This window comes from Hippopotamus amphibius, chromosome 9 (genome assembly GCF_030028045.1).
Source record: "Hippopotamus amphibius kiboko isolate mHipAmp2 chromosome 9, mHipAmp2.hap2, whole genome shotgun sequence".
NCBI classification, from domain to species: Eukaryota; Metazoa; Chordata; class Mammalia; order Artiodactyla; family Hippopotamidae; genus Hippopotamus; species Hippopotamus amphibius.
In genome coordinates this window covers 122,272,761-122,298,357 of record NC_080194.1, presented here as the reverse complement: position 1 = coordinate 122,298,357, position 25,597 = coordinate 122,272,761, and the positions used below count along the sequence as shown (strand labels likewise).

Genomic DNA, 25,597 nt, shown 5'->3' with positions numbered 1-25,597 from the left:
GCTGGGACACGCCTTGCTGCAGCGGCTCTGGGGCCATAAGCCCCGTGATCCCGAGACCCAGACTGTCCTAGTCCAGCTGCTTCCTGTGCTGGGTATGGGAGCAGCCACCTTCCTTCTCAGAGTCTCTGGGGAGCTGCTGTCCCAGCATGTCTGGACTCCGGCTGCAGGCCTGGGAGGCTGGCTGGGGGGGCCTTGTGGTCTGCTGCCTGTGAGGAGGACGGCTTCGTGAGAGGTCAGCTCTTCTTGCTGCCACCGACTTCAGATTTTTCTTAATTTGCTTTGCATGTTGTCAGCTGCTGTCCTTCTTGTCTGAGGCTGAAAACGACCATAATAAACTGAAGAGTTTACGTCTGATGCCTACATACCTATAGAATGAAAGGGGTGGGACTGAGGCCTGGGACTCACAGGTGTCCACAGTTTTTCTCCTGTTGGAGGGTCACAGCACCCTTGAGGACAGACGGCCTGGTTCTCTTTTCTCCCTCAAGACTTTGTTTTATGCTTCTTCTTTCTGGTGGTACCCCCCACCAGGCTCCAGGTGACCAGTGTTTGCCCTGTGGGGACCTGAGGCACTGCCCAGCCCTTCCTGCCTGTCCCAACTGGCTAGCAGCCCCTCTGCCAGTGTGTCCAGGGCCCGGGGCACATGAACCCTGCCCCCATCTGTTCCAGACCTTCTAGCTGGCTTGGCATCTTTCTTCTGCCCAAGAACTTTCTCTGCTGCAGCCTTGGGGTCAGACCTGAGACCCCCAGGTGCAGGTTGTACCGGGTGTCTTGCTCCCCCCACACCACCCCTCACCGTTCCCAGTCAGTCCCCTGGACGGGCTGCACTCAGTCCTGCCAGTAGGTGGGAAAAGACCCTGTCCAGTCCCATAGGCGTGGTCAGGAGCCCAGGTCCAGCAGGAGGTCGGGATTCGTGGTGGTCAGGAAGAGACAGATGCGGCGGGAAAGATCAGGCCCCACCCTGCGGAGCCGCACACCCTCGCCCATCTTCACGGGCAGGTCAGCCAGCAGGGCCAGGCGCTCCTGTTCCGTGCCACAGGCCACGTATGCCTAGGACAGGCACTGGGATGAGTAGGGCAGGCCTTGGGAACCTGGCCTCCACACCTGGGAGTCTGGATGGGGGGTGGGGGGGCCCACCTGTTGCAGAAGGCGGGGGGAGGGGAAGGCGGCCACAACAGCATCGGCCACGGCTGCGCTGACGCGGTTGAATTGCCTGATCTGCCGCCACCAGGCTCCCCGCAGCCCGGTGCCATCTCTCTTCACTTGCTCGCCTGCTGCCCAGCGCCCAGCGGTGCAGAAGGAAAAGGCCCCAGACTCCCGGGACTGCCTGGGAAGGGGAGGGTGCAGGGAGGCGCCTAGAGGCTTCATCACCTCTCCTGAGTGCCCTGCCCCCAGCTCAATAAAACTCTTAGCCCCTCTGCTCCTGAGGCCAGAGAGGTGCCACACTGCCAGGCACTCCCACCCCTCCTGCCACAGCCCCCAGCAGGGTGAGGGTCACGCACTTAAAGGGGCGCTGGGCGAGGGCCCTGGTGAAGGCACACACATGCTGACTCAGCTCCTGCCAGGTGGCCACCAGCAGCACGTCCACGTTTGCCCAGAGCTGCAGGAGCACAAGGGCCTGAGGAGGAAATGAACCCGCAGGTGTGGGTCGGAGGGTTCCTGTGGGGAACACCCAGTGGAGACCATCACCATGTGCCACCCACCATGCCAAACCAGCCCCTGCTGGATCTCCGAGAGCAGCCCAACGGCCAGAGCCCAGGCCAACCATCTGGCCCAACCCCACTGCCCTCACCTCCTCCACCTCTGGCCAACCGACTGCCACCTCAGCCTGAGCCACTGCTGGACATCCTGGCTGCCGTGTCTCCTGGGTGCTGGGCTGGCGAGACCTGAGCAGAGGTGACCATCCCTCTGGCTCACAACCCTCCATGAGTTCTCCTCCCTTCCCCAGAGCCCACCCGAGGGAGAGGGTTAGCTGTGATACCAGCCCCCAGAGCCACCCCCTGCCTTTCCCCTGAACTCTCCCATCCCAGGCAGGCCGGCTAAGGGTGTTAGGGTGACCGGTACCACAGGTAAGCCTCTAGCCCGATGACAGCCAGGTGGAGACAGGCAGGGCTCTCAGGAGTGATCCAGGGCACAGAACAGGTTGGGCCACGTATCTGCAACCAAGAAGGTTTACCACACCTGTTCCTCAGGGTTGCGGCAGGCAGGGCGCACCAGCCACTGCCAGTTTGCTGGAAGCAGGGGAGTGAGCCCAAAAATGACCCCGCAGTGCTGGGAAGACACGAGTGGACTCTTCCACCCAGCCAGCTCTCTTTAGAAAACCAGCTCTGTGCCTCCCACGAGATCAAGAAGATCTACAAACGTCCCCGGGCACATCCCAGACTCCTAGAAGAGCTGGACTGAACCCCCGTCCCGATTCCTGGTCCACCTCTGCACCCCAGCCTGGTACTTGCTTGACATACAGCAGGTACTTGATAAATGGTGAACCTTGAACTCTGGGACCTGGCAGAGGCTCTAACCTAATGATACTCTGGTGCAAACATCAGCTGAGCAATCCCTATGTCTCCTCCTGCCAAGCAGTGGCTGGGCTGTTGGGTGTCACAAGGTGGACTGCACAGCCAGCCTGCAGCCCTAGTCCCTGGGCTTTCTCAGCAGTTTACCACCTGACTTCTGACTCAGTTCTCAAGAGAACCCTCCTTATCTTGGCTTCTGCCCTCTAGAAGCAGGTGTGGCTCCCGCCCTCTCTCAGACCAAGAGCCCAGCTGGCTTCCTCCATCTCACCCACAACATCCAAAATAGGGAACCCAGCCCCTCACTATCTGTGAATAAGGATTCTCCCCACCCCCACCACCTGGGTCAGCTGGACAACGCCCTGCAGAAACTCCTCGGGCTCCAGCAGCAGCAGCACGTCCTGTTCATCCACAGCCCACAGCTCAGGAGGCACCTGTGGGAACATCCAGGGCACTGCTGCCCACCCTCAGCCTCCTGTGCCCCAGGGCTGCAGTCTGGGCACCCCAGGTGCAGGTTCTTCCCGGACTGCTCTACAGAAAGCCAGCGTCCCACCTTCTACTGAGCCTAACAGCAGCCAGGTCTGCTCCACCCCAGAGGCTAGGTGGGGTGGAGGAACTCTCAGCAGCAGCTGAGTTCAGGCTCTAGATCCCAGCCCACAACTTGCCAACAGAGGGGTCTGTGCGTCACCCACTCAGCGTTCCCCATTATCAGTTTACTGGTCTGAAAAACCCGCACCGTTGTTGCAGCTGCCTCTCAAAATAGCTTTGTCACGTAAAACACCCAACCCAGGGCTGCACACTGTAAACCCAGGACACTCACACTGAGGGGGCAAGGGTCTGGCTTCACTCTGCTCCACCTGAGGCTCCGGGCAGGGCGCTGGGGCTCCACGCGGTACTCACAGCCTAGGGCGTCCAGGGCCTCCATCAGGATGTCGGCACCGGCATCTTCCAGGATAGCTAGGATGGGGCAGAGAATCAGCTGTCACTCCTTCCGTCCCCCACACGAAGACACTACTTGCATGGGGAGAGCAGACTCACAACCTGGACAGCGTGTTACCAACACACTGATTCCCGGCCGGCTCCCAGAGCGCACATCGGAGTCCGTCTAAACAAGCTCTCCAAGGCGGAGCTCCCCACCCCGGGCCGCTCCCCGCGCCCGCCCGCACCTGGGTCCATGAGCACTACCAGGCGCCGCACGGCCTGCTCGGGCCGCAGACGCCGTAGCACCTCGGCCGCCTCCCTGAGCTCCTCCGCCGGGTCCCGAACCCTCGTGGCGGCCTCTGCGCCAGCGGGGCCCTCGGTGTCCGAGTCCGAGATCTCCCAGGTCGGGGGCCGCCGCTGTCCCCGGCCCCGGCGCGAGCCCCCGGCCCTCCCGGACCCAGCCCTCGCCATGGCCGGTCCGGCCTCTTCTCCGCTTCCGGCCGCGCCCGGACGCCTTTGCGAGGAACACCCGCCGCTTCCGGCGTCGGACGGCCCCTGCGGCGCGCAGCAGCGTCTTCCGGGTGGAGCGCGGAGGCTGCCCGGTCATGGCGCGGAAGAAAGTGCGGCCGCGGCTGATCGCGGAGCTGGCCCGCCGTGTGCGGGCCATGCGCGAGCAGCGGGAGCGGCCGCGCGACTCGGAGCGCTACGCCCTGGACTACGAGACGTTGACGCGGCCGCACTCGGGCCACAAGCTGCCCATGCGAGCCTGGGCCGACGTGCGCCGCGAGAGTCGCCTCCTGCAGCTGCTCGGCCGCCTCCCGCTCTTCGGCCTGGGCCGCCTCGTCACGCGCAAGTCCTGGCTGTGGCAGCACGACGAGCCGTGCTACTGGCGCCTCACGAGGGTCCGGCCCGACTACACCGCACAGGTGCGCGCGCCGTGCCCACCCCGCCGCTCCCGGCCCCGCGGGGCACCACTGCCTCCCTTGCGCGTGACTTTGTGGGATGGGGTCTCCTGTCGCCCTCCCCCCCCCACCCCGAGCGAGCGAGCGAGCTTTCTGAGCTGATTTCCTCCCCACTTGCTTTGCAGAACTTGGACCACGGGAAGGCCTGGGGCATCCTGACCTTCAAAGGTAAGGCGTCGGAGACCGGATGGGGAGGCTGCCGGCAACTGACTGTTCCACCAACGTGTGTACAAGAGGCCTCGCCCTTTTTTCCCCAGGAAAGACAGAGAGTGAGGCTCGGGAGATAGAACAAGTCATGTACCACGACTGGCGGCTGGTGCCCAAGCACGAGGAGGAGGCCTTCACCGCTTTCACGCCGGCGCCGGAGGACACCCTGCGCTCTGTGCCCTACCCGCCGCTCCTCCGGGCAATGATTCTAGCCGAGAGACAGAAAAATGGAGACACCAGCACGGAGGAGCCCATGCTCAATCTGGAGAGGATACGCATCGATCCCTGGGACTATCCTGAGAACCAGGAGGCCAAGAAAAAGACCAAGGGCACCGCAGTCTAAAATGCTGGAGCGGGCAGGCTGCCCCAAGGGTGCAAGGCGTGGCATCATTTTGGGTTACACCTGAATCAGCCCCCTGGGAGCTTGGATCCTACCTCCCCGTGACTTGTTGAGGTTCTACGTTTTCGTGGAAAGAGGTTGGGGTCGGACCCTGCATCCTGTGTCCTTCCTTTGTCCCCGCTGCCCCAACACCCATATCTGACTGAGGGGGGCATTGCAGGAGGTGGCTGCTGGGGGGAAAGCTGGAAGCAGCAGGGCCAGCAGGTGTGGAGCCCCGGTGCTGGCACCTGTCACTTCGACGCTGGCTCCCCTCCCCGTGACCTGTTGCTTCTGCCGGGAGCCAGGCAGAAACTGAACGCGAATAAAAGCACACGAAGTAGCCCCGGGATGTGGCTTCTTTGACTTTGGGGTTGGGGGTCCAAAGCGGGTTGTAGGCAGGGCTGTGGGGAGGAGCACTGCTGCTAACGGCCGGGTAGTGCGAGGAGTGCTGCGCAAGCGCCCGGTGGTGGGGAGACGCGAGGGGATTCGGGAGGCACAGGCACGGCCGCAGAGGTCCCGGCGTGGGCGGAAAGACAGGCACCTCCTCTGCGAGTCCACCGAGGCGGCGGCGCCCGGCGACCAGGCCGCTTTAAGCGCAGGCCCCGCCCCGGCCCGCGCGCCGCCCGAGCCCTGCCGCCGCCATCATGATCTGCCTAGTGCTGACCATCTTCGCCAACCTCTTCCCGGCTGGTGCGCGGCGCGGGCCAGGCCGGGCGGGGCGGGGAGGGGGTGCGGCCGGGCCGGGCGGGGCGGGGAGGGGGTGCGGCCGGGCCTGACGCGCGCCGGCCCCGCCGGTCCCCGCAGCCTACACCGGCGTGCACGAACGCACCTTCCTGGCCGTGAAGCCCGACGGCGTGCAGCGGCGGCTCGTGGGCGAGATCGTTCGGCGCTTCGAGAGGAAGGGCTTCAAGCTGGTGGCGTTGAAGCTGGTGCAGGTGGGGACCGGGATCCCCGGGCGTGGCGAGCGGAGCGGGGGGGCGGGGTCCCCAGGCGCGGGGAGCGCGGCGGGGCGGGGTGCCCGGGCGCGAAGAAGGAGGGTCCCAGGGGCGCGCGGCCGGTGCCCCTCCCTCCCCAGGCCTCGGAGGAGCTGCTGCGCGAGCACTACGCCGAGCTGCGCGAGCGCCCATTCTACGGGCGCCTGGTCACGTACATGGGCTCTGGGCCGGTGGTGGCCATGGTGAGTTACGGCGGGCGGGCGGGCGGGCGGCGCGCTGACCCCGTGCTGACCGCTGACCCCGTGCTGACCTCCGACCCCGTCCGCAGGTGTGGCAGGGTCTGGACGTTGTGCGCGCTTCGCGGGCGCTCATCGGGGCCACGAACCCGGCCGACGCCGCGCCCGGCACCATCCGCGGCGATTTCTGCGTCGAGGTCGGCAAGTAAGGCCGGTTCCGTCTCTTCCGCGAACTGGGCTGTACGGGGCCCTGCCCGAGCTCCGCCTGCCCTGGGCTTGCGCTCACGGGCACCTCTCCCGCACACCTCTCCCGTACAGGAACGTGATTCACGGCAGCGACTCGGTGGAGAGCGCCCGTCGCGAGATAGCGCTTTGGTTCCGCGCGGAAGAGCTCATGTGCTGGGAGGACAGTGCCGGGCACTGGCTGTACGAGTAGCTGGGTCGCTCGGGCAGATGTGCCCTTCTGTAGTGGGCTGTGGGTGATTCCGCACTCTCCAGGCTCCGGAGATGTGCACACGTGTGGGCCCCACACCTAGGAGCTCAGAACACCCTTCCTGTGTCAGAGGGCACGGCAGCTTTCAGGACCACAGGAAGGCAGGTGGGTGCACACCCGTGGAGCTCTGGTTGCTACAGGCCTTCCTGCCCTAAGGTTCTCAGGAGGCCTGGTCCAGCCTGTGCCTGTTTACAGCATATCTGGAAATGCGGCAGGGTGCCACCGTGGTCTTGGCTTGTCTCAGCATTTCTTTTTATAATAAACTGAAGAAAATTCTTGTGCTCAAATTGCTTTGGGCCCAGAGACACAGAAGCATGATGTTAAGACATTTATTACATACAGAGCAGATATGTAGGTTCACTTGCAGGGCCAAAGCCTGAGGAGAATCGTCACCCAGCCCCTTCCCCCAGCTGCACCCACCCAGCTAACCCCCCAGTCGCTTCAGGCCCTGTGAGGACAGACAAGGGACTTGACGTACATCACAGTGGAGGGTGGCAGGGTGGTGGGGAGAAGCCTGCAGCTGACTGTGGCTGCAGCGGTGGCCGCTGGGCATGTGGGATGGCTGCCCAAGATCTGTGCTTCTCTGGTGGGAGGTGGGTGGGCAGCAGGGCTGGGGGCTGCCCTGATGGGTGCCTCAAGGAACAGGAATAAGGCCTGGGCAGGTGGGGGAATTGGCAGTCCAGGGCAGTGCCCCTCAAAGCAGGCGGGCACAGACGCCTAGAGCCGGCTAGAGGCGGCTCCAGTCCTTAGCCCTTGGGCCTCTGCTCGGCGCCCTCTCATCAGGCGCTCTCAAGGGAGCAGGCCACACCGCCAGCCCTAGGCACTTAGTAGCGTGTCTTGGGAACTGGGCTCCCTGGAGACTGCATAGGAGGCAGGCCCTGGAGCATACCTTTCCCCATCACCCTGAGGCTGAGCCTGTATCCAAGGACTGACCCCAGGAGAGGCCAGGGGCCTCCCCTTCTTCCTGAGGCCTGGGCCTGCCCTGGCAGCCTGAGAAATTCCACCCTAGGGGCTTCCAGGAAGGGTGGGACTCGAGGGGCCTGCTCCTACAAGGTGGGTCTTCGCCCAGGGAGAGCCAGCGGGGAGAGGGAAGACGGGTCAGTGAGGGCTGGTGAGAGCCCGCCACACAGGACGATCACGGGGCTCGAGCAGGATGAGGGCATCTGTCTGTCTTCTCAAGCAGCTGCCCCAGGGAGCCTGGTTACGTGCTTCCATGCCAGTTCCCGGGGCAGCAGGGATGGGGTAGGGGAGCCCAGGGCTGGCTCCCTGAGGGTTGAACCCCAATTCCCGGGGGCAGCAGCCAAAGGCAAGTGGACTCAGGGTGCGAAGACTCGGCGGGGTGAAGTTCCCGCTCGCCCCCTGGGGGATCCTGGGAGTGAGTGATGGGAGTGGGGAGCCCAGGGTGGAGCCGGGAGCCACCTGTAGGGGCTTCCCTGACCCAACCCACCGTGGGGTTCTGCCTCGCTCTGGCCCTGAAGTGCTCTCAGGCCTTGAGGGCTTTGGGCTGAGTGCCAGCCAGGAGCTGCTGGGGAAAGGGTATCCTGAGAGGCTCTGCCCCTCCCTGGTCAGAATACCACCCCACTCCCCTCCCTCCCAGCCAGACCCGCTGCTCTCTGCCAGCTCGCAGGGAGGCCTGGACCAAAGGTGAAAGCTGCAGGTTGAGAGGTTAGACGTGGGGTGGACAGGCGCCTGGCTGCCTGCAGGCGGGCTGCCCCTGGGCGGGCGGTGGGCAGGTGGGCAGGGCTGTATGTACACATGGCAGGTGGCATCAGCGGGGCGGGGTGGCGGCGGCCGCAGCCTCACTCGGGAGTGTAGGACACCTGCCACACGATGATGTGGCTGCGCTCGGCCTTGGACAGCATGGGCTTCACCTGGCTTACGTCCCCCGCACCCTCCTCAGGCTCGTCATCTTCTCCGTCGCCTGGAGAGAGCACGGCTGCCATGAAGGGGCCACCCCTGCCTGGGGAAACCTGGGGCCCGGGCAGCACCCACTCACCGATGCGGAAGTCAATGTAGCCCTCCCCGCCGCTCAGCACCAGCACGTTCTTCAGCTTCTGGGCCTCAGCATCTGCGGTGGGGGCTGCAGGCCCGGGGCTCTCGGAGGGGCTGTCGAGCACGCTGCCGTTCAGGGTGGCCAACACGTTCCCTGTCATTGAGGCACAGGGACCTCAGTGGGGCGGCCGGAGCCCCCAACACAGGCTCCTGAAGAGGGGCCGTGGCTGCAGCCCTCTAGGGAGTGGGGCCTGGGCCCTCACCTGGCACAGAGACAAAGAATTTGACGGCGTCACGGTGCCCATGGAAGCAGAGCTGAGCCTGGGCCATGGAGCAGTAGGGGATGAAGCTGCTGGCTGATCTGTCACTGTTGTCGTCGCCATACACATGGATGATGCCTCCTGGGCGGGCTCCCTCCCCAGACGTGGGGGACGTCTTGTTGGCTGGAGAGAGAGGGGCCAGGAGGGGCTGAGTCTGCCAACTGGGATGACCAACTTTCCAGCAGCCGAGAGCAGAGGGTGGGATCTGCCTGGGGCCCACAGCGAGGCCAAGGGGCAATGCCAGCCTCAGCCCCCAGGGCATCCAGGGTGAGGGGCTTCCTTCTGAGAGCAGGAGGCAGGCACTGTGGACTTACCTCGGAGCCCCAGGAGCTGGCCTCGGTGCAGGACGACGGCTGGGGGAGGTTGAGGGGTGGATCATGGAAGGGAGAGGAGAGAAGCGGTCACAGGAGGGATGGGCCGACGGAGGCTGCAGCCAGGGCAGCCTGCGTCCTCCTGAGTGTGTCCTGGGAGAGCGCACCTGCCCCTGGGACCCTGACATGCACCCGGAAGTGGCACCCAGGCTGTCTCTGCAGATGCCCGGGGGTCACTCACTCTCAGTCAGCGGGATGGAGATGACGACGCCGTTGCCAGTGCCCACCCAGAGGCGGTTGCCCGCGATGAGCAGGGCGGTGATGCGCACGAAGGAGAAGCCCAGCTTGCCTGTTCCTGGGGGCGGGGGGAGGTGGGTCAGCGGGGCGGGCTCAGGAGATGGGGGGACCCTCCTGCCCCTACACATCGACCGGGGTGGCCCCTCACCCAACATCTTGCTGACGTAGGGCTCGATATCCACGTCCTGCAGGTGCTGGTGGGTGTGGGCGTGGTAGAGCCGCAGCGTGGAGTCCAGGCGAATGGACACCCACACCCCATCACCGATCCACGCCAGCTGCCGCACCTGGCTCTCCCGCCGTGGGTGGGCGTCGAACGACTTCTGTGGGGTCAGGGCAGCCCGTCAGTGGGGTGGGGGGGCCCTAAAGCTGCCACGGTCAAGAGTCCCCGAGGCAGCTCGTGGCCACCTTTCTAGGGCCCCTGTGCTCCCTCGGTCCTGGCTCCCAGGAGGAGCCCCAGCACCCACCCCTGCCCCACAGTGGTGCCCAAGGGAGGTGCGTGGAGCCCATTCAGATGCCGATCTGCCTGTTTCAGGGAAAAGCAGCAGGGTGGGCTCCAGACAGAAGGGCATTCACAGCCCAGCTGCCCTTTGCTGGCCTATGACCTGGGACGAACCAGTCGCTTCCCTGAGCGCATTTCCACTGACCCCACAAAGCCCCGCTGGAGCCCATTAGAAGGCGTGTGGGAGCCCCAGCCTGTACTCGCCTCTATCTGCATTGTCTTGGGCTGGATGACGTGCACCTTGTTCTTGTAGCCACACCAGACGCGGTCGTACACGACAGCCATGCAGCGGATGGAGTGGTGTGGGTGGCCCAGGTCCATCAGGTGATAGTTGCTCAGGTCCCACTGGCCGTCTGTGGAGAGCCCGCGACCCCTGCTCAGGCCTGGCTGGGCCACCTCTGCTCACAGTGGGGTGGTTCGCACCCCGCCTGCCCTACCCACCGCGCCAGGCCTCACCTTCCCCTCGGTGGAAGATAGCCAGAGTCCCGTCAGCCAGAGCCACCAGCACGCGCCCTTTCACGTGCCTGCAATGGGAAGGCAGTGAGCCGGGATCAGGCTGCCGCCCTCGGCCCTCCCGACCCCGGCCCCCAGCAGGGGTCACGCACACCAGGCTCAGCACGGAGTCCTTCAGCTTGATGGAGTGCAGACACTTCTTCCAGTTGGCCACGGCTGAGTGCACGTAGAGCCTGCGGGAAGAGGTGCGGTAGGTGGGGGCTCGCCCAGGGGCCCCTCCCCACCCCGGGCCCCAAGGCCCAGCCTACCAGCCATTCTGGGCTCCCAGCCACATGGTGGGCGCAGCACTGCTGCTGGCCCCCGAGGTGTCCGCGCTGGGCTCTGGCTCGGGCTGCACGCCGCTCATGTCAGCCTCCGGCCCGTCCTCACTGCAGGGAGGATGGCGGGTTCCAGGAGGGCGTGGAAGCCCATCCCCACCCATCTCTGCCAGCACCCCCCACCCCGCCCCTGCTGCCCCATCCTGAGAGAGCCCACCTGTCAGGCTGGGAGCTGGGGGCTGGGGCGGGGGCCGGGTCGGTGAAGACATGCTCTGTGAGGGGCCCAGGCCGCACGGCGGCTGCCTCTGCCTCGCTGGGCCCAGAGTCTGGCACCTCCGTGGCCTCCGTGGCCTCCTCTGTGGACTGAGACGGGTTGACCTTCCCATTGGCAACAGCAGCCACCTCCCCTGTGGAAGGGAGGGGTGAGTTTGGCTGGGTGAGAGAAGACGGCTGCCAGGGCTCAGGCCCAGGACTCACCCTGGCCCTTGTCCAGCACCGGGGTGTCCCCACGGGAGGAGCAGGTGCTGCGCGGCACGTTGCAGCGAGTGGCACAGCCCACCAGGGTGATGCCGGCCAGCACGCCGTCTGTACTGGAGTCCTCAGGATTCACGTCGCTGTCCAGGAAGATCTCCCCCGGGGGGTAGTCGCCATCACTGGCCGCTGGAGGGAGAGTCACAGCCCCGTCACCCCGCACTGAGGAGCCCCCACGCCAAGACCCCATCCAGAGCTCCAGTCCTGGTGCAGGTGCCGGGGGAGGGGAGGGGCCACCTGTGATGCCACCCCATCTCCTTGTCACCAGGTAAGCGTCACACTGGGGTCTCCTCCTGTGTCATTAACAGGACTGAGCGGGAAGCAACCACCGGACAGCGCCTCCCTGGACTCTCCGCACTGGCTCCTGGCCAACGGCGGGGGCCGGGTGCTCACCGGGGATGCTGGAGATGCACAGCACGTGGGCGTTGCACACGGTGAACTGGTCCACGACGGTACCCGGCTGGTTGGCGTCGATGATCACCACCTTGCTGGTGGTCAGGGTGCTGGTGAGGATCCACACTCGGCTGGAGGTGGTGTCCGCCTCGGGGAGCTCCTTTGCCTGTTTCCGAGCACAGGGACTGGCTGGCGCCCGAGCGTCCACTACTCTAGCAGCCACGGGGGGTGGGGGGGGGGGTCCTGGAATCTCTCAGGATCTAGCCTTGCCTGTGGCCTTAGGGGACCTGAACACCCTCCTCTGTTGCCAGGACGGAGAGAACTCAGAACCGCAGGTTATGTCTAGGTCGTGGCACTCATGGCCCCCCTTCTCAGAGGAAGGCTGAGCTCCCATGGTTAAGTCACTGGCCCCCTCATCGGGTGGCGACAGAAAGTGAAGCCTCCAGGTGCACAGATCCTGGACAGGCAGAGACCTGCTCCAGCCCGGCTGCCCTGAGCCTCTGCTCCTTCTCGCTGCCCCCCCCCATCAGCTGAGGGTCGGGCCACCCCGATCTCCGACCACTGTCCCCAGCTGTCCTCCATTTCTGTCACTCCCACCCAGACTGGGCACAGCAGAGACATCTGGACGGCAGAAGCAGAAGGCAGCCCTGGCCCCGCCTGCCACTCTAACCTTCTTCTTCTCCGGGGACGCGTGGTTGCTCTTGGCCTCTCCTTCTACTTCCCGATCACAGGTCAGAGGGTCGCGGCCCGGCGCAGGCTTAACTCCGTTCCCAGGGTCGTCCTCACTCGGTTTCCATCCACTCAGGTTGACACCCGCGGCACACCACAGCTGGGAGGACAGGGTCATGAGGTCCAGCCAGGACTTAGCTTTGGGGGGTGCGAGGGGGCGGGGGGCCCTCTCCCAGCCTCGCAGCTTCCCCGGGGCTCACCTTCATGGTTGGATCCTTCTCCACCAGAGGGCGGCAGTACACGGGGACAGGCACGTTCTTCATCCGGGTATCCTCCTGGCCCCCATTGGGACTCAGCTGCAGGCACAAGGCAGAAGGGCGCTGTGGGCACTGAGCCTGGTGGCTCAGGTGCATGGGGCTGCAGTCCGCTACCTGGTCCTCCAGGCTGTGGACTTGAGGCCCTGGGCGCATGAGGGGCTCCCCAGGGGCTCCCTGTCTACGGCGCCCCCATGCTGCCCGGCGCCCAGCACCTGCTTGTACTTGGCCGGCAGGCTCCAGCCACAGGCCTGCAGCCGCCCGTCGTCGTTGCGCACGTGCTCGCGCACCTGGCGGTACTGCTCGCGCTTCTGCTCCCGTCGCGCAGAGGACGTGCAGTCGCTGGCAGAGGAAGGGTGGGTTACTGCGTCTGCAGGGAGCACGCCCGCTGCCCGGGGCTCTCCCTCCTGGACCTGGACCGTCCCTGCCGGGAGCCCATCTGACGGGAGGGGGCTCTCCCCAGCTCTAGGCTTGGAGGCCACATCCAGCAGCTGCCCTGGTCCAGGGGCCCATTGTCGTCACCAAAGGCCAGCTGGCAGGGACCTATAGCCCAGGTGGGGCCTGAAATGGCCGCTGGCTGCCTGCTGGACGTCACCCAAGGAGCAAGGCACAGGCCTCTGGGACTAAGTGGAGGGACCATGGGGGAGCAGAGTCTCCGCCAAGGGAAATCCAATGGTCCCGCTGGGGGCGTAGGGGTACCCAGGGTGTGCATGGAGAGGTCATAACCCCTGATGCCTGGTCAGTGTCCTTCCCACCATGGACCCCATCCCTGAGCACAGCCTCCAGAGCAGCAGGGTGGAAACGGGTCCAGCTTCAGAGCCTGGAGTGGAGGGCCCCGGGACACAGGCCTCCCCCTGTGCAGGCCATTGGGGAGCGGCAGGGCAGGCCTGGGAAACTCACTCATCCGGGAAGAACTCCAGGGGCCGGCTGCCGGCGGAGATCTGGCACATGGCATGGCTGCGGCGCTGGCTGAAGCCGGCTGTGGTTGGCGACTTGTAATGGATGTTCACGGAGGGGTAGGACCGCTTGGCAGGAGGGGGGCTGGAGGAGGAGCTGAAGAGGCGGCTGAAGCTGCCAGCCAAGGCATGGGGGTGAGAGGTGGCCCGAGGGGAAACCTCCCCAGTGGCCGCTGCCCCTGCCTTCCCAGTATCCCCAACTCACAACTGCCAGATGGTGGACTTCTTCTTCTCCTGGACAGATGGGTGCTCTCGGGATGCTCTACAGGGGAGGGCAAGGGGGAAGGCCCCGCTCAGCCACGCCCAGCCGGACTCAGTCCCGCCTAGTCCAACCAAGCCCCCTCTCACTGGGCCCCTCTTGCCTCCCTTGCTTGGAACCCTCCCCATGGGCACATGGACTGGAGCATCAGACAAGAGGGGCTCCTGGGCAAGTCACCCATAACTTCCCAGAGGGACCCCGGTGCACTGGCCCCAATGAGCCCCAGCCTCTCTCTAGCCCAGCGGGCACATCCACTGGCCAGGCCAGGGCTCACCAGAGGCCCGGCTCTTCTGGCCCCCTGCAGGCTCCCACCAGGAAGGACCCAGCACCCTTAATCCCCCCAGAAGAGAGGGAAGTGTGGGGGCAGTCAGCCTCAATCCTGCCCCCAGGACCTCCTAGACCGACCGCAGCTCAGACGAGACAGGAGCACTCTTCAGGGCCCTGCAGGAGGCCCACCTGATCATCTCGGTCCATCGCACGGCCTCCTGCAGCTCCATCAGCCGCTCCTTGTACTGGTTGCGCTCCATGAGCACGCGGGCCATCTCCACCCGCGTGAAGCGGCGGCGCTGCGCCATAGGGATCTTGTCCTGCGGGGAGAGCACAGCTGCTCAGCCAGCGAGGGGCAGCCTCTGGGAGGGGAGCACCCGAGGGAGCTTCCCCACAGAGCTTCAGGCAAATGCCGTGGGGAGGGGTGGGCACGGGAACAGGAGCCGCCTGCCCCGACAGGGCCCCGTTCTTTCCAGAAGGCCACGTGACACACCCGAGGGCTACAACACACACAGTGTGTTTCCTATACGCTCCCAGGCCCCCTGGCAATCCCACATGCCCTGGTCAACGCTAACAGGTGGGACTGGCCGTGGTGGCACAGCAGGAAGAGAGGTTCTGGGAAGGTCTGGTGAGCAGGACCCTGGTCTCTACGTTGGAACTGGACACGTGAGGTACCGGCGGATCTGCACGGGATCTGCCGTCCCTGGCAGGACTGTCTCCTCATGCAGCCCTCCCGCGGCTGGTCTCCCTGAGTGCCCCCACCACTGGCCCTCGGAGTTCACAGGTGCGCTCCCAGCCCCAGGCCCCACACCAAGCGGGCACCCCCGTGGCCCACGTGGGAGGGCCTTGGGGAGCCCAACTGCCCAATACAGCCATCGCCCTGTCTCTCTTCTAGAGCAGCTGGAGCTGAGGGGCTGCATGGGATGGGCGAGGTGAGCAGCTCGTTTCCCAAGTGCCTGTTAGGGGATCGGCATCCTGCTACGTGCACCACACGACCCCCCGGATAACAGCTGAGGCGCGGTGAGGCCGGCGTCCAAACTTCCCCTCGGGATAAAGACCCAGGCCTGCCCTCTCCGTAAGGAAGGTGGCCAGGTTGCTGGGCTGGGGCCCCTGTTCTGGAGAGGACCTGGGAAGTGCAAAGACCCCTACAAACCCTTCTCCACAGCCACCCTGGGAACAATCAGTTACAAACCCCCAGAGAGCAGAGGGGCAGAGGGCTTTCCTCAGAACATTCCATGCACCTCCGGGGGATTGTAAGGGTAGATGAGGGGTCTGAGGGCCTCAGATACTCAAGCTGTTCTGTCTCGGGGCAGCAGCTGGCCCGGGGAAGCAGGGAGACCCCACTTGTGACTGTGCAATCCACATCTGCTAGGACCTGGATGAGAGGGGGCACCCTGCAGAGAGGGGGTAGGTTCTGACCTCACAAAGTCATGGGGGCAGTGGAGGGTGCTGCTGGGTGCTGTCACACAGGAGGGGTGAGGAGGGCCCTGAGACCCAGAAGAACAAGCGCACCCCAGGAGCCCGCCCACGTTGCCCGCCCCTATGCCCGCATGTGAATAGTGAAATATACCAATTCTGTACAGAGACAGCTGCTTACATCCTCCACCTCTTCTTTGGGTTCATGGTGGGCAATGATGGCCTCCGATTTCACTCTGTAGGGTGAGGAAGGAAGTGGGGCAGGGTGAGGGCCCCACCTCTCGGCTGCACTCCAGCTCTAGGCCCTGAGCATTCCTGCCAGTGCCTTGGGGATGGGTGGCTCCACACCCCTGCCCACGTGTGCCCTGAGGCCCAGCCAAGGAACAGGACCTCCAATTCAAGTGGTCAAGCGCTGACGCGAAGGCAAGGGCAGTGCTGGCTTCAGGCAGGGCCAGAGGAGACCTGGCTCCCAGTCCCACACACTTGGCACAGGCGCCACCTGCCTGGGGCCCATCCCTCACACCTCCCCTGTCCTGTCTGGAGCCAGAGGCACCACTTTGGGAGAATGGGGTGAGGGTCAGCCTGGAAGAGAAGGGCCACAGGGAAGTGCGGAGTGCTGGGGAGGAGACCCCAGAGCTTCCCTCGCTAATTGAAGGCTGGGGAGCAGAGGGGAGCATGGGGACCCACGATGGCCAGAGGTCCTACTCCCTTCCCTCCTCCTGAAAGAATGTCAGTGTGAGAGCAGTGGGAAAGGCCCGATCAGCCACTGGAGAAAGGACACCCAAGACAGGATACTGTCCCTCCTGCGGGATTCCCCCCGAGGACGGTGGAGACAAGAGAGGAGGGGTGGGTGGTTGGGTTTGGATGGAGTCGAATATGAGGTGGAGCTCAGGGAGAAGCAGGAGGCTGAGCAGTGAGCACTCAAAGTGAGCCACTTTAGGAAGGAATGACCTCAGGGGGTGTCATTCGCTAGAGAGCAGATGCCAGGGGATCAGAGGACAGCAGGGGCCTTGGTGGGGCCTGACCAAGTCCTCCACACCTGGCGGCCCCGCCCCCAGGGGAGCCCTGCCCACCTCCTGAGCTCCTCCTCCAGGTCCTTAATACGGTTCTCCAGTCTGAGTTTGGCCTGCCTAGCGGCTTCCAAGTCCCCCTTTAGCACCTCCTGCTCCCCCGACAGCTGGTCCACCTTGGCGATGAGGTCATTCTTCACCACGTTCAGAGCGTTTCTTTGAAAAGGCAGAAAGCGGGAAGCTCCTTTTGAGCCAGTGTGTACATTAAGTAATGGGGTTTCAAAGGGGTCTGCCCACCCTGGTGTATCTGAGCAGACACGTCCTGGTCCTGAAAGTGGTGAGAGGAGGTGACCACCCCATCCTCTCCCCAGGAGGGGTGAGCTCATTCCAGTGGGTCCAGTCCTCCCTGCAGACCGCCCTCCAGGCTGGGCGGATGCAGTTGCTACAGGAGCCCCATGGTCCCGGTGAGGGGCTGTCTCAGCAACTGTGGTGCTGAAGAAGAGCGTCCTTACTTGGTTTCTAGAAGCTGTGAGTTCTCCAGCAGCAGATTCCCCACCTCCTTGCCCATCCCTGAAACAAAAGGCATGGAGTTATTACCTGTGCCTGGTGAAGCCAGACCCTGATGCCCACACCTGCCTCAGGGTAATGAACGTCCCACCAGGGGGCAGCCCACCCCTGGGAGGGCTGATGCAAGGGTTTGAGGACCAGAGGCTCTATCTGCAGGAAGACACCTGCCTGGGGAGGCCGGGTGACCCTGGGAGAGGCCTCTGCTGGTCTTGAGGCAGGCTCTCCACCAAGCACCACAGTCAGGGAAGGACCTGCTGCATGGGAGCCCTGTGGGGGGTCTCAGACTGGCCTCTGGAGAGCATTGAGCAGCTCCCCTCTGTCCCGATGGATACAGCAGCCCGGGCCTTACATTCTGGAGCTCAGCGATAGGCTATCACAGCTCTCTACTGACATGAAGTCTGGGTACCAGCAGGGCCTGGATGGCACCCTGATGGCCTCTGTGCAACCTCCTCAATTGCTGCCCACCCCCCGCCCAGCAGCATCACCCTCCCCCAGCCCTGTGGCTCCCAGGCCGTCATGAAGCAGACCCCTTTCAGAGCTGCCCCCCAGGAGAATGGAGGTTGGAGCTGTGGTGATGGGGACAGAGAACCCTGGCTGAGGAGGTAAGATGGCCCATGGCAGGTGCAGCCCTCCGCCAGGCTGGGAGCAGACCTGGGGGACCTGGCCCGAGGGCAGGGCTAGCAGGAGGCGGAGGTGGGAGTGGACGTGAGGTCAGCGCTCCTGGGGCTGGTGCCCAGAGGGGCCGGCTGGGCCCCTAAGTGGGCCCCACAGACTGAGGGCTCTGCAGGCATGTCACAGAAACCCCCAAAGCACATCATCTAATCCTTTAGGACAGCCTCAAAACCCAAGGTCTGTTCCTCCTGTTCACTTCCCTCCACAGCCTGATGTGACCGTGAGACGAGACGGCCGCAGCACACAGTGTGCCCGGCTTAGGGTTCCGCTGGCTGTTTCCAGTCTTGCCTCCTTGCCTCAGACGTGACCCGCCTGCCCCTCAGATGGGGCGCAGCAGGCACCGGGCTCAGGACTTCCTGAACTAACGGTGGGTTCAGAGAGGCTGGGGTCCCTCCTCAGCCCATCAAGGGTCTCCTCTGAGGGAGTCAGGTGCCTGCTCACCACGCCTGCTGGAGGCCCCACACCCCCACCCCAGAAGCCACGGACCCCGCCGCCCCCACGGCTGCCCCACCAGGCTCGACAAAGCAAATGGCTTGTGAAGCATGAGAAGGCGTCAGGGAGGCAGAGGAAGCCAGAAGCGGGGAAACACACACTGAAAGGGGGCCTTGGCCTTACCAAAAAAATCATCGCGCACTATGGGCGCCGTCCCAGTCCCACGGGAGATGGGCGACCAGGGAGGGAGGAAGGAGAGGGAGAGAGGAGGGGAGAGAAAAGAAGCGCGTTAAGCCCGTGTGATGAGCAGGCGGGGGGACTCCAGGGCTACTTCTCGCTGGGTTAGGGGTGGACACAGGAGTGGGACGGGAGGGGCAGGAGATGGGATGGGGCCAGCTACTCCTTCCAGAAAGTTTACCCTTGGGGCGGCACAGAGGATCAGGAGGCCACAAGAGCACCTGGGTGGTGAGGTGGAGGGTCAGGGCAACACGATGGACATCTTACACTAAAATCCTGGGGTGGGAGTAGGGGGTTAAGGACAGAGGTCTCTGCAAATGAGGGAGCGTTGTGCCCAGGCCCCAGGTCCTTCAAGTGCAGTGGAGAGGTAGCACGGGGATGGTCAGGGCTTCAGAGCCTCTGCTGAAAGCAGGAAAACAGGAGCTTGGCCCACGTGCCCCATGGGGTGAGGACCCCTGACTTCTGGGGTGCACCCAACAGAGGGGAGACACCACAGAACTGGGCCTGTACTTTGTGTCCAGTTAACTGGCCTCTGCCTCTGTCAGCTCTGTAGAACCTTAAGAAATGGCCTTCAAGGAGAGACCGGGGTCAAGGGCACAGCAGCTCTCCCTCAGTTGTCAAGGTCACTGTCAGTGGGCTCGTGGAGCAAACCAAAATAAGCTTCCAAGCAGCAGTAGGCTGGTGAGCAAAAGCACGTGTGCCTTAGTGGCCTGGACTGGGATGGGAGGGGACAGGCTGCACAGCTGGCGGTGACTGGGCAGCAGCAGGGGGTGTCCCAGGGTGCCACCCCCTCCACCTGGATGCCACCATGGGGAAGAGGAGCCGCAACCAGATAGCAGAGATACACACCTGAGAACTCCCCTGCGGCCGTGTCCAGCGAAGCACAGAGACAGGGGGAAGGAAGTGACAAAGGTCAATTGGTGACTGAAACCAACAGAATAAACTCTTATTAAAGAAAAAGCAACGATTGGCCATTTTCAGGTTGAAGAGCCCAGAGGAATACGAGCAGACGTTCCCAGGCCCGTGGGTGCCAGATGCTGTCCCAGGCAGGAACGCTGAAGGAAAGGGGGGGCCAGAATGGCATGTTCCTCAGTCCCGGGGGGCCTGGGGCAGGTGCAGGGATCTAAAGCCTGCTTGCCCCTCTACTCCCGCCAACCCCCCATCAGGAGGCCTGGCCCTGTGCAGAGCTAACGTGTGTGGGTGCGGTGTGGTGGGTGCTGGGCATCCAGCCTCACAGGCACCCCCAGAGTGAGTGAGCCTCTGCAGGGGGTGGGGTGGGGGAGGGTGGCCAGCCCAGGTCTTAGGGGAAGGGCAAGGCCTTAGGTCAAGGGTGACCAGAGACAACGGCCCTACTGTGCAGGAAGGAACTCACTGACTCGGGCTGCGGGGGGTGAGGGGGGCGGAGACGGGGGCCCCCCCTGCTTGTGCCAAACTGCTCTCCGCTACCCAGTTGAAGACTTGATGAAATGATACTGTTCTATTTGGTTCATTTCACACAGAAAGAAATGGTATAAAAAGTCACTTGAGGGACTTTCCTGGTGGCACAGTGGTTAAGAATCCGCCTACCAATGCAGGGCAATGCAGGGGACGTGGGTTTGAGCCCTGGTCCGGGAAGATCCTATGTGCCACGGAGCAACCAAGCCCACGCGCCACAACTACTGAGCCTGTGCTCTAGAGCCTGTGCTCCACAACTACTGAGTCGGTGGGCCCTAGAGCCCATGCTCTGAAACAAGAGAAGCCATGGCCATGAGAAGCCCATGCACCGCAACAAAGAGTAGCCCCTGCTCACCACAACTAGAGAAAGCTGTGCACATCAACGAAGACCCAGCCCAGCAAAAAAAAAAAAAAGTCACTTGACTTAAATGACAAACTACAGAATCTCTGGTAGGAATTCAAATGATAAAGAAGTGCTGCAGTTCAAAACTGGACGTATCCTCCCTCATCTCTACTTCCCAGGCAGCCACTGTTCATGTTTGATGTTCTCCTTCTCAGACCTCTTTCTAGGCAGACATCAGTTTTCAGAAAACAAAACTGCGACCACTTTCCAACCTTTTGGGCAACTTGCTGTGCGGCACCTAACACAGTATCCTGAGACCCCTTCCATTTCAAGGATCCACGATTGCCTTGAAAGCTTCGACATATTTCCATATGGAGACGTTTCCCAGGGCACCGGCTCCATGGACAGGCATTTCGGGCCTGTACGGTTGTGTGTGGGCACCTTGGCCACACTTGAGGAGCAGTGGTTCCGCTCTCTCTGGGTCCAGCATGGCTGCATCCTGCCAGCCGGCCTCCACCGGCTGCCCCAGTCACCTCCTATCAACAGGGTGGCCAGTACCCACTTCATTTTTGTCAACTGAGGAAAAAGAGTTATCTCTGTACCCTCTTACTTCTCATTTCTGTGTTACTGCTGAAGTTGAGCATCTTTTCAGGTTTGTGGGTCTCTTCTGTGAATGTCCTATTTTATCCTCTACTCATTTCCTATTTACGTCAATTCTTTTAATGTTAATGATGGAGACTATATACATACATATCGACGTATATATATTTTCTTTGGCTTTGGCGATAAACAGAGACCCAGATTATGAAAATACTCTCCAATACTCTCTTCTGGTTCTATTATCCTTGTATTTTTATGTTTAGATCTCTAATCCACCTAGAAATTATTTTTGTATATGGTATGAGGTTGGATTAGATTTCATTTTTTTTCCGAGTGGCCAGTCAACAAATCAGTACCTAAGGAATAATCCATAACCTGGGTGTCTTCAGGACCTGGGGACAGGGACCAGGCCTCCTGTCACCGACACTTCCTCCAGCTGAGCCAGACTCTGGGGACTCGAGCAGACCCCCACTCATCCGCCCACCGTGCTGGACGAAGCACCGGCGCCTCACTCTGGGGCTCCGTCCATAGATCACAGGAGTCCTCGACCCTCCTCAGCTCCTCAGGGCTGCCTGACGTGCCTGTGCCCCTCGCGAGGAAGGCCCCAGAGAGGCACCCAAAGGCCCATCACTCCCAACAGTGGGGCCTCGTTCCAACCAGCACTAAGTGGTGCCTGAGAGGGCCCCCTGCCCACCAAGCATTGCAGAGCGAGTGCCAGGGCACTCAGGGTCCTCACCACCAGGTGAGAAGATGATTCTCCCTTCAGCCCCTCAGAACAGGCCCATCAGGTGCACAAGTTAGAACGTCTCACGGGAAGATCACATCAGGCACTCCTGTTCGAGGGCACTGGCCCCAGGAGGTGCATCAGACATCGTTTCCCGCCCAGAAACCCTGCTATATCAGATTCCACCTCTACCTACTGATTCAGTCCGTGTGGCTCCAGGTAAAACTCACTGGTGTGCGGTTTCTAGTTCTCTGCTTTTTTCTCCCGTCACTCTTTATGGAGACTCTGACGTCTGGAACAGTGCCACCTGAACCACAGGAAGTGGCCACATGCTAGAGCATCTGCCGGTCCCAGGGGCACCAAGGTGGGAGGGAGGGGATGGTCACATGGAGAGAGTGGGCCAACCAGCAGCACTGTACCCGTGGGTGCTGCAGGGGAGGGGAGAGCTCTGCAGCCTGGGGCCACAGGGCAAGGCAGGAGATCATGGCCAATGGAATTGACTGACAGGCAGGCCACCCAGTGCCACCAGGTAGTGAGGAGGCCGGAGGACTCCGGTGATCTCATAGAACCACAGGAGGCATCACAAGTGTAGCAGAAGCATCAGTCACAACAGCCGAAAGTGAAATGACCCACATGTCCATCAGTGGCTGAACAGATACATGAAGTGTGGTCTGTCCACACATCAGAACATTATTCAGCCATAAAAAGGAATGAAACCCGGACTCAGCATGGATGAGCCTCAAAGGCATGATGATAAATGAAGGCAGCAGGATGGAAAAGGCCACTGATGTGAAATGTCCAGAACAGGCAAGTCCGTAGAGAAAGGAAGTAGAACAGTGGTGCCCAGGTTAGGGGAGGCAGCGGGGAGTGACTGCTAGTAGGTACAGGTTTCGTTGGTGGGGGGGGGATGTTCTAGAGTTCTGTGGCAATGATGGCACAAATCTGAGCATGCTAGAAGTCACTGAGCTGTACACTGAAAGTGGGTGGACTGCATGGTGTGGAAATTCCACCTCAATAAAGCTGTTAAAAAAGCACAGCGGTGGTCGGAGGCAGGGTTGCCTCCCCTGGTGGGACCTGAGTTCAAGTCCTGATGCTGTCACTTCGCATCACCCTCTGTGACCTCGGTTTCTTCCTCTGTGAAATGAGGACACTAGCAGTGTGAGGCATTAATGGTGGCCGTGCACATACAACGCCGGTGTCACTCTTCTCATAAAGACCGTGATGAGTGTTGGAATTTTGTCACATGACAATACTGAAGAAAGGTATGGGATGCGGGGGGGCCCTGCTTCACCCCTCAGACCTCCTCCACTGCTCTGGTCCGGGGTGGGAATGCGAAGCTGGGACTCTGACCTGACACAGAAATGCAAAATGTCCTATGTCTGTGTGTTTTCCTAGGGAGACGCCTTTTATCTTCCTATCAGGTTCTCAAAAGCTCAAGAGAGTGTGGTGCCCTGCTATGTACGCTCTCCAGCATACAAGGCCACACCCCTAGGCCCCTGCGCAGCCTCCAAGGTTGCCTGGGTGGAAAGGCACTCCCTCCAGTGACCACCCGTCACAGTCTGGATCCCAAGTGCCTCTTCCCAGCCACGTCCGGCCTTGCTGGTGGGAGCACACGCAGGGGAGCAGCCTGCAGCCTGTCCCCATGAGTCCACACCTGTCCAGGGGATTCCCACGTCTAGAAAGATCCACGCCCGCAGGTAGCTACGACAGTGGTATTCACACAGCAAAAATTAGAACCAAGACAGAACTGATTAGGTAATTTACAATCACACAAAGATAAGGAAGTTAAAACATGTGAAGGAATCTTAGAAGTTCAGGGAAATGTTAACATCAGCCACGAAGAAGAGGCCATGCGTAAGCTGCCACACCCCCATCCTGGGCACATGTGCTGGAGTCCCAGCACCTGGGAGAGTGTCACTCATCATGGCATGGGGGGCACTTTCGGTTTTTACTCCCTCCTTGGCATTGTCTGATATTACTTTAATATTATTAGCCTGTATCCTTTTTCCAAAAATTAAAAAAAATGCCTAAAAGTTGAATTTATATGGCAATATCTGAAATATGTAAAGAAGAGTAGAAGGATGTCAAAATATTAAAAGTGATTGTCCCTGAGTAGATTTTTTTCTGAATACTAACAGTTTTTGTATATTTTAAAATATATGTTTTTACAATGCTTATGAGAAAAATTCCATTAAAAATATATACTGCCAAAAGCGGGCATCCTTGTCTTGTTCCTAATCTTAGAGGGGACGTTTTCGGTCTTTCACCATTGAGTATGAACGTACTTTACTGAAATGTACACCTAAAAACGGATAAGGTGGTAAGTTTTACGTGATGTGTGTTTTACCACAATTTGATATATTCAACTGTGTATCTATATCTGTTTAAATTCTGGCTGAAAAAACTTCTGTTCTAGGCACAAGGTGTGCTGGTGCTGAACACCCAGGTGATGAGGTTGCCTGGAGGTCCCCCCACCCCGAGTCAGACAATCGTAAGACTTATGAAAGTAAGTACGACTTATGAAAACCACTACGACACAGGTCCACAGCAAAGAAAGCAAGAGCATGCCAGCTGAAAACGCCAACCGGGCCCCCTGCATTTGCGGGTCAGGCCTGCGGGCAGGTGTCTGCAGCGGGCAGGCAGGCCGGCCGAGCAGCGCTGCCCACAGTGGGATGCGCTCTGGAGACGCCCCAAGTGCCTGCTGGTGCGTCTATCAGGAAGGAGTGACAGTAGCAGAAAGGCTGGCAACAAACTCTCAGATGCCAGACAGCTCCGCCTCCTCGGGCAGCAGCTGATAAAACATGGATCAAACATCAGAAGGCAGAGCTCCCGCATTCTGTTAATGGAATCACCACCACCCTGCTCGCCATGTGTCCAGCAGAGGCAGCGGCCCTGGTCCAGCTGCTGCCCCCACGAGGAGAAACAAGAGGACCCTTCCCTGCGGTGTGGGGAGCGGAGAGACCAGAACCACGGCTCTGACAGCAGAGCCACCCTCGCCCTGACGCCCACCTCACTGGCTGCGGAGCGGGAGGGAAGGCTTTGCGAACAAGGCCACTTCTCCAAGCTCCATCGGCCAGAGCAGCTTGAACTCCGCTGAGAGACAGCATGACTTCCCACCACTGCCCGAGGGCCACAGCCCGGCCTCAGAGCCACGCTGGCTGCCCTCAGCTACAGGCAGATGCCGGCACACGGCCTGGCCTGGGCAGGAGCGAGTCTGCATCGGGTGGGCTCTCTGCACCTGCCTCAGACCCAGCCTCGCAGGGCTCTCAGAGGGCGCTGACCCTGTCTGGGCATGTTCCTCGCGGACTGGAGAAACTGGCAACTGCCCCCCTCCCAAAACGTTCCTAGAAGGTGGGCTGCCCAGGGATGGGGCTTGGCACAGGGCTGGGCTAAGGGCTCCTGGGAACAGATTTCTTCTTGGGATGACGAGATTATCTATAATTAGATACTTGCTCAAGTCCTTGAACACCCCAAACCCCACTGATCTACACACTTTAAGTGGGCAAGTGTACAGCAAGTGAATACATCTCAATTTTTACAGTTTGTTGAAAGAACTTCCTGGCTCACAGAGACTTTGCTTTCATCACAAACAACCACAGCAGAGCCCCGCGGATGGCTGTGTTTACCTAGCAGGTCGGCTCCTTCGTCCACGTCCCCGATGACCTCGGACCCCGCGGTCGACAGCTCTTGGTACAGGGAGTCGGTGTTGATGCCAAAAGCCTTGTTCACGATCCCCTGGGTCGGGCTGTGGGGACAATGGCCGAGGAAGGTGGAGTGAATGGGCAGCACTGATGGCCTGCACACGGGGACACCCCTGCAGGACCACTGGATGCCAACACCACTGGTGCAAGTGCAGGCATGGCAGGTGGTGGATCAGTGCCCTGGGCAGTTCTCCCACCTTGAGGGGCTGTGGAGGCACCTTCACCAGGGGCACCAACTCCCAG

General features: G+C 61.7%; 4 protein-coding genes and 2 long non-coding RNA genes across 23 annotated transcripts in view; 4 read left to right on the top strand and 2 right to left on the bottom strand.

The window, feature by feature from the left end:
* Positions 1-253: 253 nt before the first annotated feature.
* On the bottom strand, positions 254-4,022 carry EME2 (essential meiotic structure-specific endonuclease subunit 2). The gene is made up of 9 exons (XM_057750837.1): positions 3,674-4,022; positions 3,328-3,464; positions 2,849-2,941; positions 2,062-2,153; positions 1,790-1,883; positions 1,500-1,615; positions 1,135-1,324; positions 794-1,047; positions 254-365 (listed from the first exon to the last, which is right to left on the bottom strand). Exons 1-8 carry the CDS (start codon positions 3,897-3,899, stop codon positions 877-879), a joined length of 1,119 nt encoding a protein of 372 aa, XP_057606820.1. The 5' UTR covers positions 3,900-4,022; the 3' UTR covers positions 254-365; positions 794-876.
* On the top strand, positions 3,976-5,909 carry MRPS34 (mitochondrial ribosomal protein S34). 2 transcript variants are annotated; one of them, XR_009055605.1, is made up of 4 exons: positions 3,976-4,354; positions 4,516-4,558; positions 4,648-5,074; positions 5,781-5,909. XR_009055605.1 is itself a non-coding variant. In XM_057750846.1 (3 exons), the coding sequence occupies exons 1-3, from the start codon at positions 4,034-4,036 to the stop codon at positions 4,938-4,940; spliced, it is 657 nt and encodes a 218-aa protein (XP_057606829.1). In that variant the 5' UTR covers positions 3,976-4,033; the 3' UTR covers positions 4,941-5,411. The 2 variants fall into 2 exon arrangements, 1 of the variants encoding a protein (XP_057606829.1); XM_057750846.1 differs by lacking the exon at positions 5,781-5,909 and having other exon boundaries at positions 4,648-5,411.
* On the top strand, positions 5,494-6,916 carry NME3 (NME/NM23 nucleoside diphosphate kinase 3). Its single transcript, XM_057750847.1, has 5 exons — positions 5,494-5,666; positions 5,781-5,911; positions 6,052-6,153; positions 6,240-6,352; positions 6,466-6,916. The coding sequence occupies exons 1-5, from the start codon at positions 5,621-5,623 to the stop codon at positions 6,581-6,583; spliced, it is 510 nt and encodes a 169-aa protein (XP_057606830.1). The 5' UTR covers positions 5,494-5,620; the 3' UTR covers positions 6,584-6,916.
* Positions 6,917-6,954: 38 nt separating this feature from the next.
* The window catches only part of MAPK8IP3 (mitogen-activated protein kinase 8 interacting protein 3), a 44,881-nt gene continuing 26,238 nt past the window's right edge, over positions 6,955-25,597 (bottom strand). For 5 of the 16 annotated variants that reach the window (XM_057750808.1, XM_057750817.1, XM_057750820.1 and 2 more), the window contains 23 exons: positions 25,280-25,398; positions 19,402-19,413; positions 17,157-17,214; positions 16,708-16,860; positions 15,789-15,870; positions 14,408-14,538; positions 13,898-13,954; positions 13,637-13,807; positions 12,952-13,078; positions 12,683-12,778; positions 12,424-12,582; positions 11,754-11,919; positions 11,307-11,489; positions 11,047-11,236; positions 10,821-10,940; positions 10,665-10,745; positions 10,516-10,583; positions 10,264-10,412; positions 9,709-9,880; positions 9,505-9,618; positions 9,267-9,305; positions 8,896-9,075; positions 6,988-8,786 (listed from right to left, as the gene is read on the bottom strand). In XM_057750808.1, coding sequence (XP_057606791.1) covers positions 8,440-8,786; positions 8,896-9,075; positions 9,267-9,305; positions 9,505-9,618; positions 9,709-9,880; positions 10,264-10,412; positions 10,516-10,583; positions 10,665-10,745; positions 10,821-10,940; positions 11,047-11,236; positions 11,307-11,489; positions 11,754-11,919; positions 12,424-12,582; positions 12,683-12,778; positions 12,952-13,078; positions 13,637-13,807; positions 13,898-13,954; positions 14,408-14,538; positions 15,789-15,870; positions 16,708-16,860; positions 17,157-17,214; positions 19,402-19,413; positions 25,280-25,398 — 2,974 coding nt within the window. In that variant the 3' untranslated portion in view covers positions 6,988-8,439. Of the gene's footprint in view, positions 8,787-8,895; positions 9,076-9,266; positions 9,306-9,504; positions 9,619-9,708; positions 9,881-10,263; positions 10,413-10,515; positions 10,584-10,664; positions 10,746-10,820; positions 10,941-11,046; positions 11,237-11,306; positions 11,490-11,753; positions 11,920-12,423; positions 12,583-12,682; positions 12,779-12,951; positions 13,079-13,636; positions 13,808-13,897; positions 13,955-14,407; positions 14,539-15,788; positions 15,871-16,707; positions 16,861-17,156; positions 17,215-19,401; positions 19,414-25,279; positions 25,399-25,597 lie in introns of all 16 variants that reach the window. The other 11 variants (XM_057750816.1, XM_057750818.1, XM_057750819.1 and 8 more) reach the window with 11 other exon arrangements.
* On the top strand, positions 11,440-15,857 carry LOC130861717 (uncharacterized). Of its 2 annotated transcripts, none has more exons than XR_009055606.1 (5): positions 11,440-11,573; positions 11,669-11,866; positions 12,355-12,484; positions 14,256-15,002; positions 15,119-15,857. It is a non-coding gene; the product is annotated as an uncharacterized LOC130861717 (long non-coding RNA). The 2 variants fall into 2 exon arrangements; XR_009055607.1 differs by having other exon boundaries at positions 15,114-15,857.
* On the top strand, positions 16,851-23,853 carry LOC130861718 (uncharacterized). Its single transcript, XR_009055608.1, has 3 exons — positions 16,851-17,172; positions 17,624-17,813; positions 18,092-23,853. It is a non-coding gene; the product is annotated as an uncharacterized LOC130861718 (long non-coding RNA).

Excerpts from the sequence above, each read along its gene's own strand:
- EME2 (XM_057750837.1), bottom strand. The coding sequence starts at position 3,899 with ATGGCGAGGGCTGGGTCCGGGAGGGCCGGGGGCTCGCGCCGGGGCCGG. Across the intron at positions 1,884-2,061 it reads GGGCTAGAGGCTTACCTGTG|GTCTCGCCAGCCCAGCACCC; the intron begins GTACCGGTCACC and ends ACCTCTGCTCAG. Across the intron at positions 1,325-1,499 it reads CTCGCCCAGCGCCCCTTTAA|GCAGTCCCGGGAGTCTGGGG; the intron begins GTGCGTGACCCT and ends TCCCCTTCCCAG.
- MRPS34 (XM_057750846.1), top strand. The coding sequence starts at position 4,034 with ATGGCGCGGAAGAAAGTGCGGCCGCGGCTGATCGCGGAGCTGGCCCGC. Across the intron at positions 4,355-4,515 it reads GGCCCGACTACACCGCACAG|AACTTGGACCACGGGAAGGC; the intron begins GTGCGCGCGCCG and ends CTTGCTTTGCAG. Across the intron at positions 4,559-4,647 it reads GGGCATCCTGACCTTCAAAG|GAAAGACAGAGAGTGAGGCT; the intron begins GTAAGGCGTCGG and ends TTTTTTCCCCAG.
- NME3 (XM_057750847.1), top strand. The coding sequence starts at position 5,621 with ATGATCTGCCTAGTGCTGACCATCTTCGCCAACCTCTTCCCGGCTG. Across the intron at positions 5,667-5,780 it reads CGCCAACCTCTTCCCGGCTG|CCTACACCGGCGTGCACGAA; the intron begins GTGCGCGGCGCG and ends CGGTCCCCGCAG. Across the intron at positions 5,912-6,051 it reads TGGCGTTGAAGCTGGTGCAG|GCCTCGGAGGAGCTGCTGCG; the intron begins GTGGGGACCGGG and ends CTCCCTCCCCAG.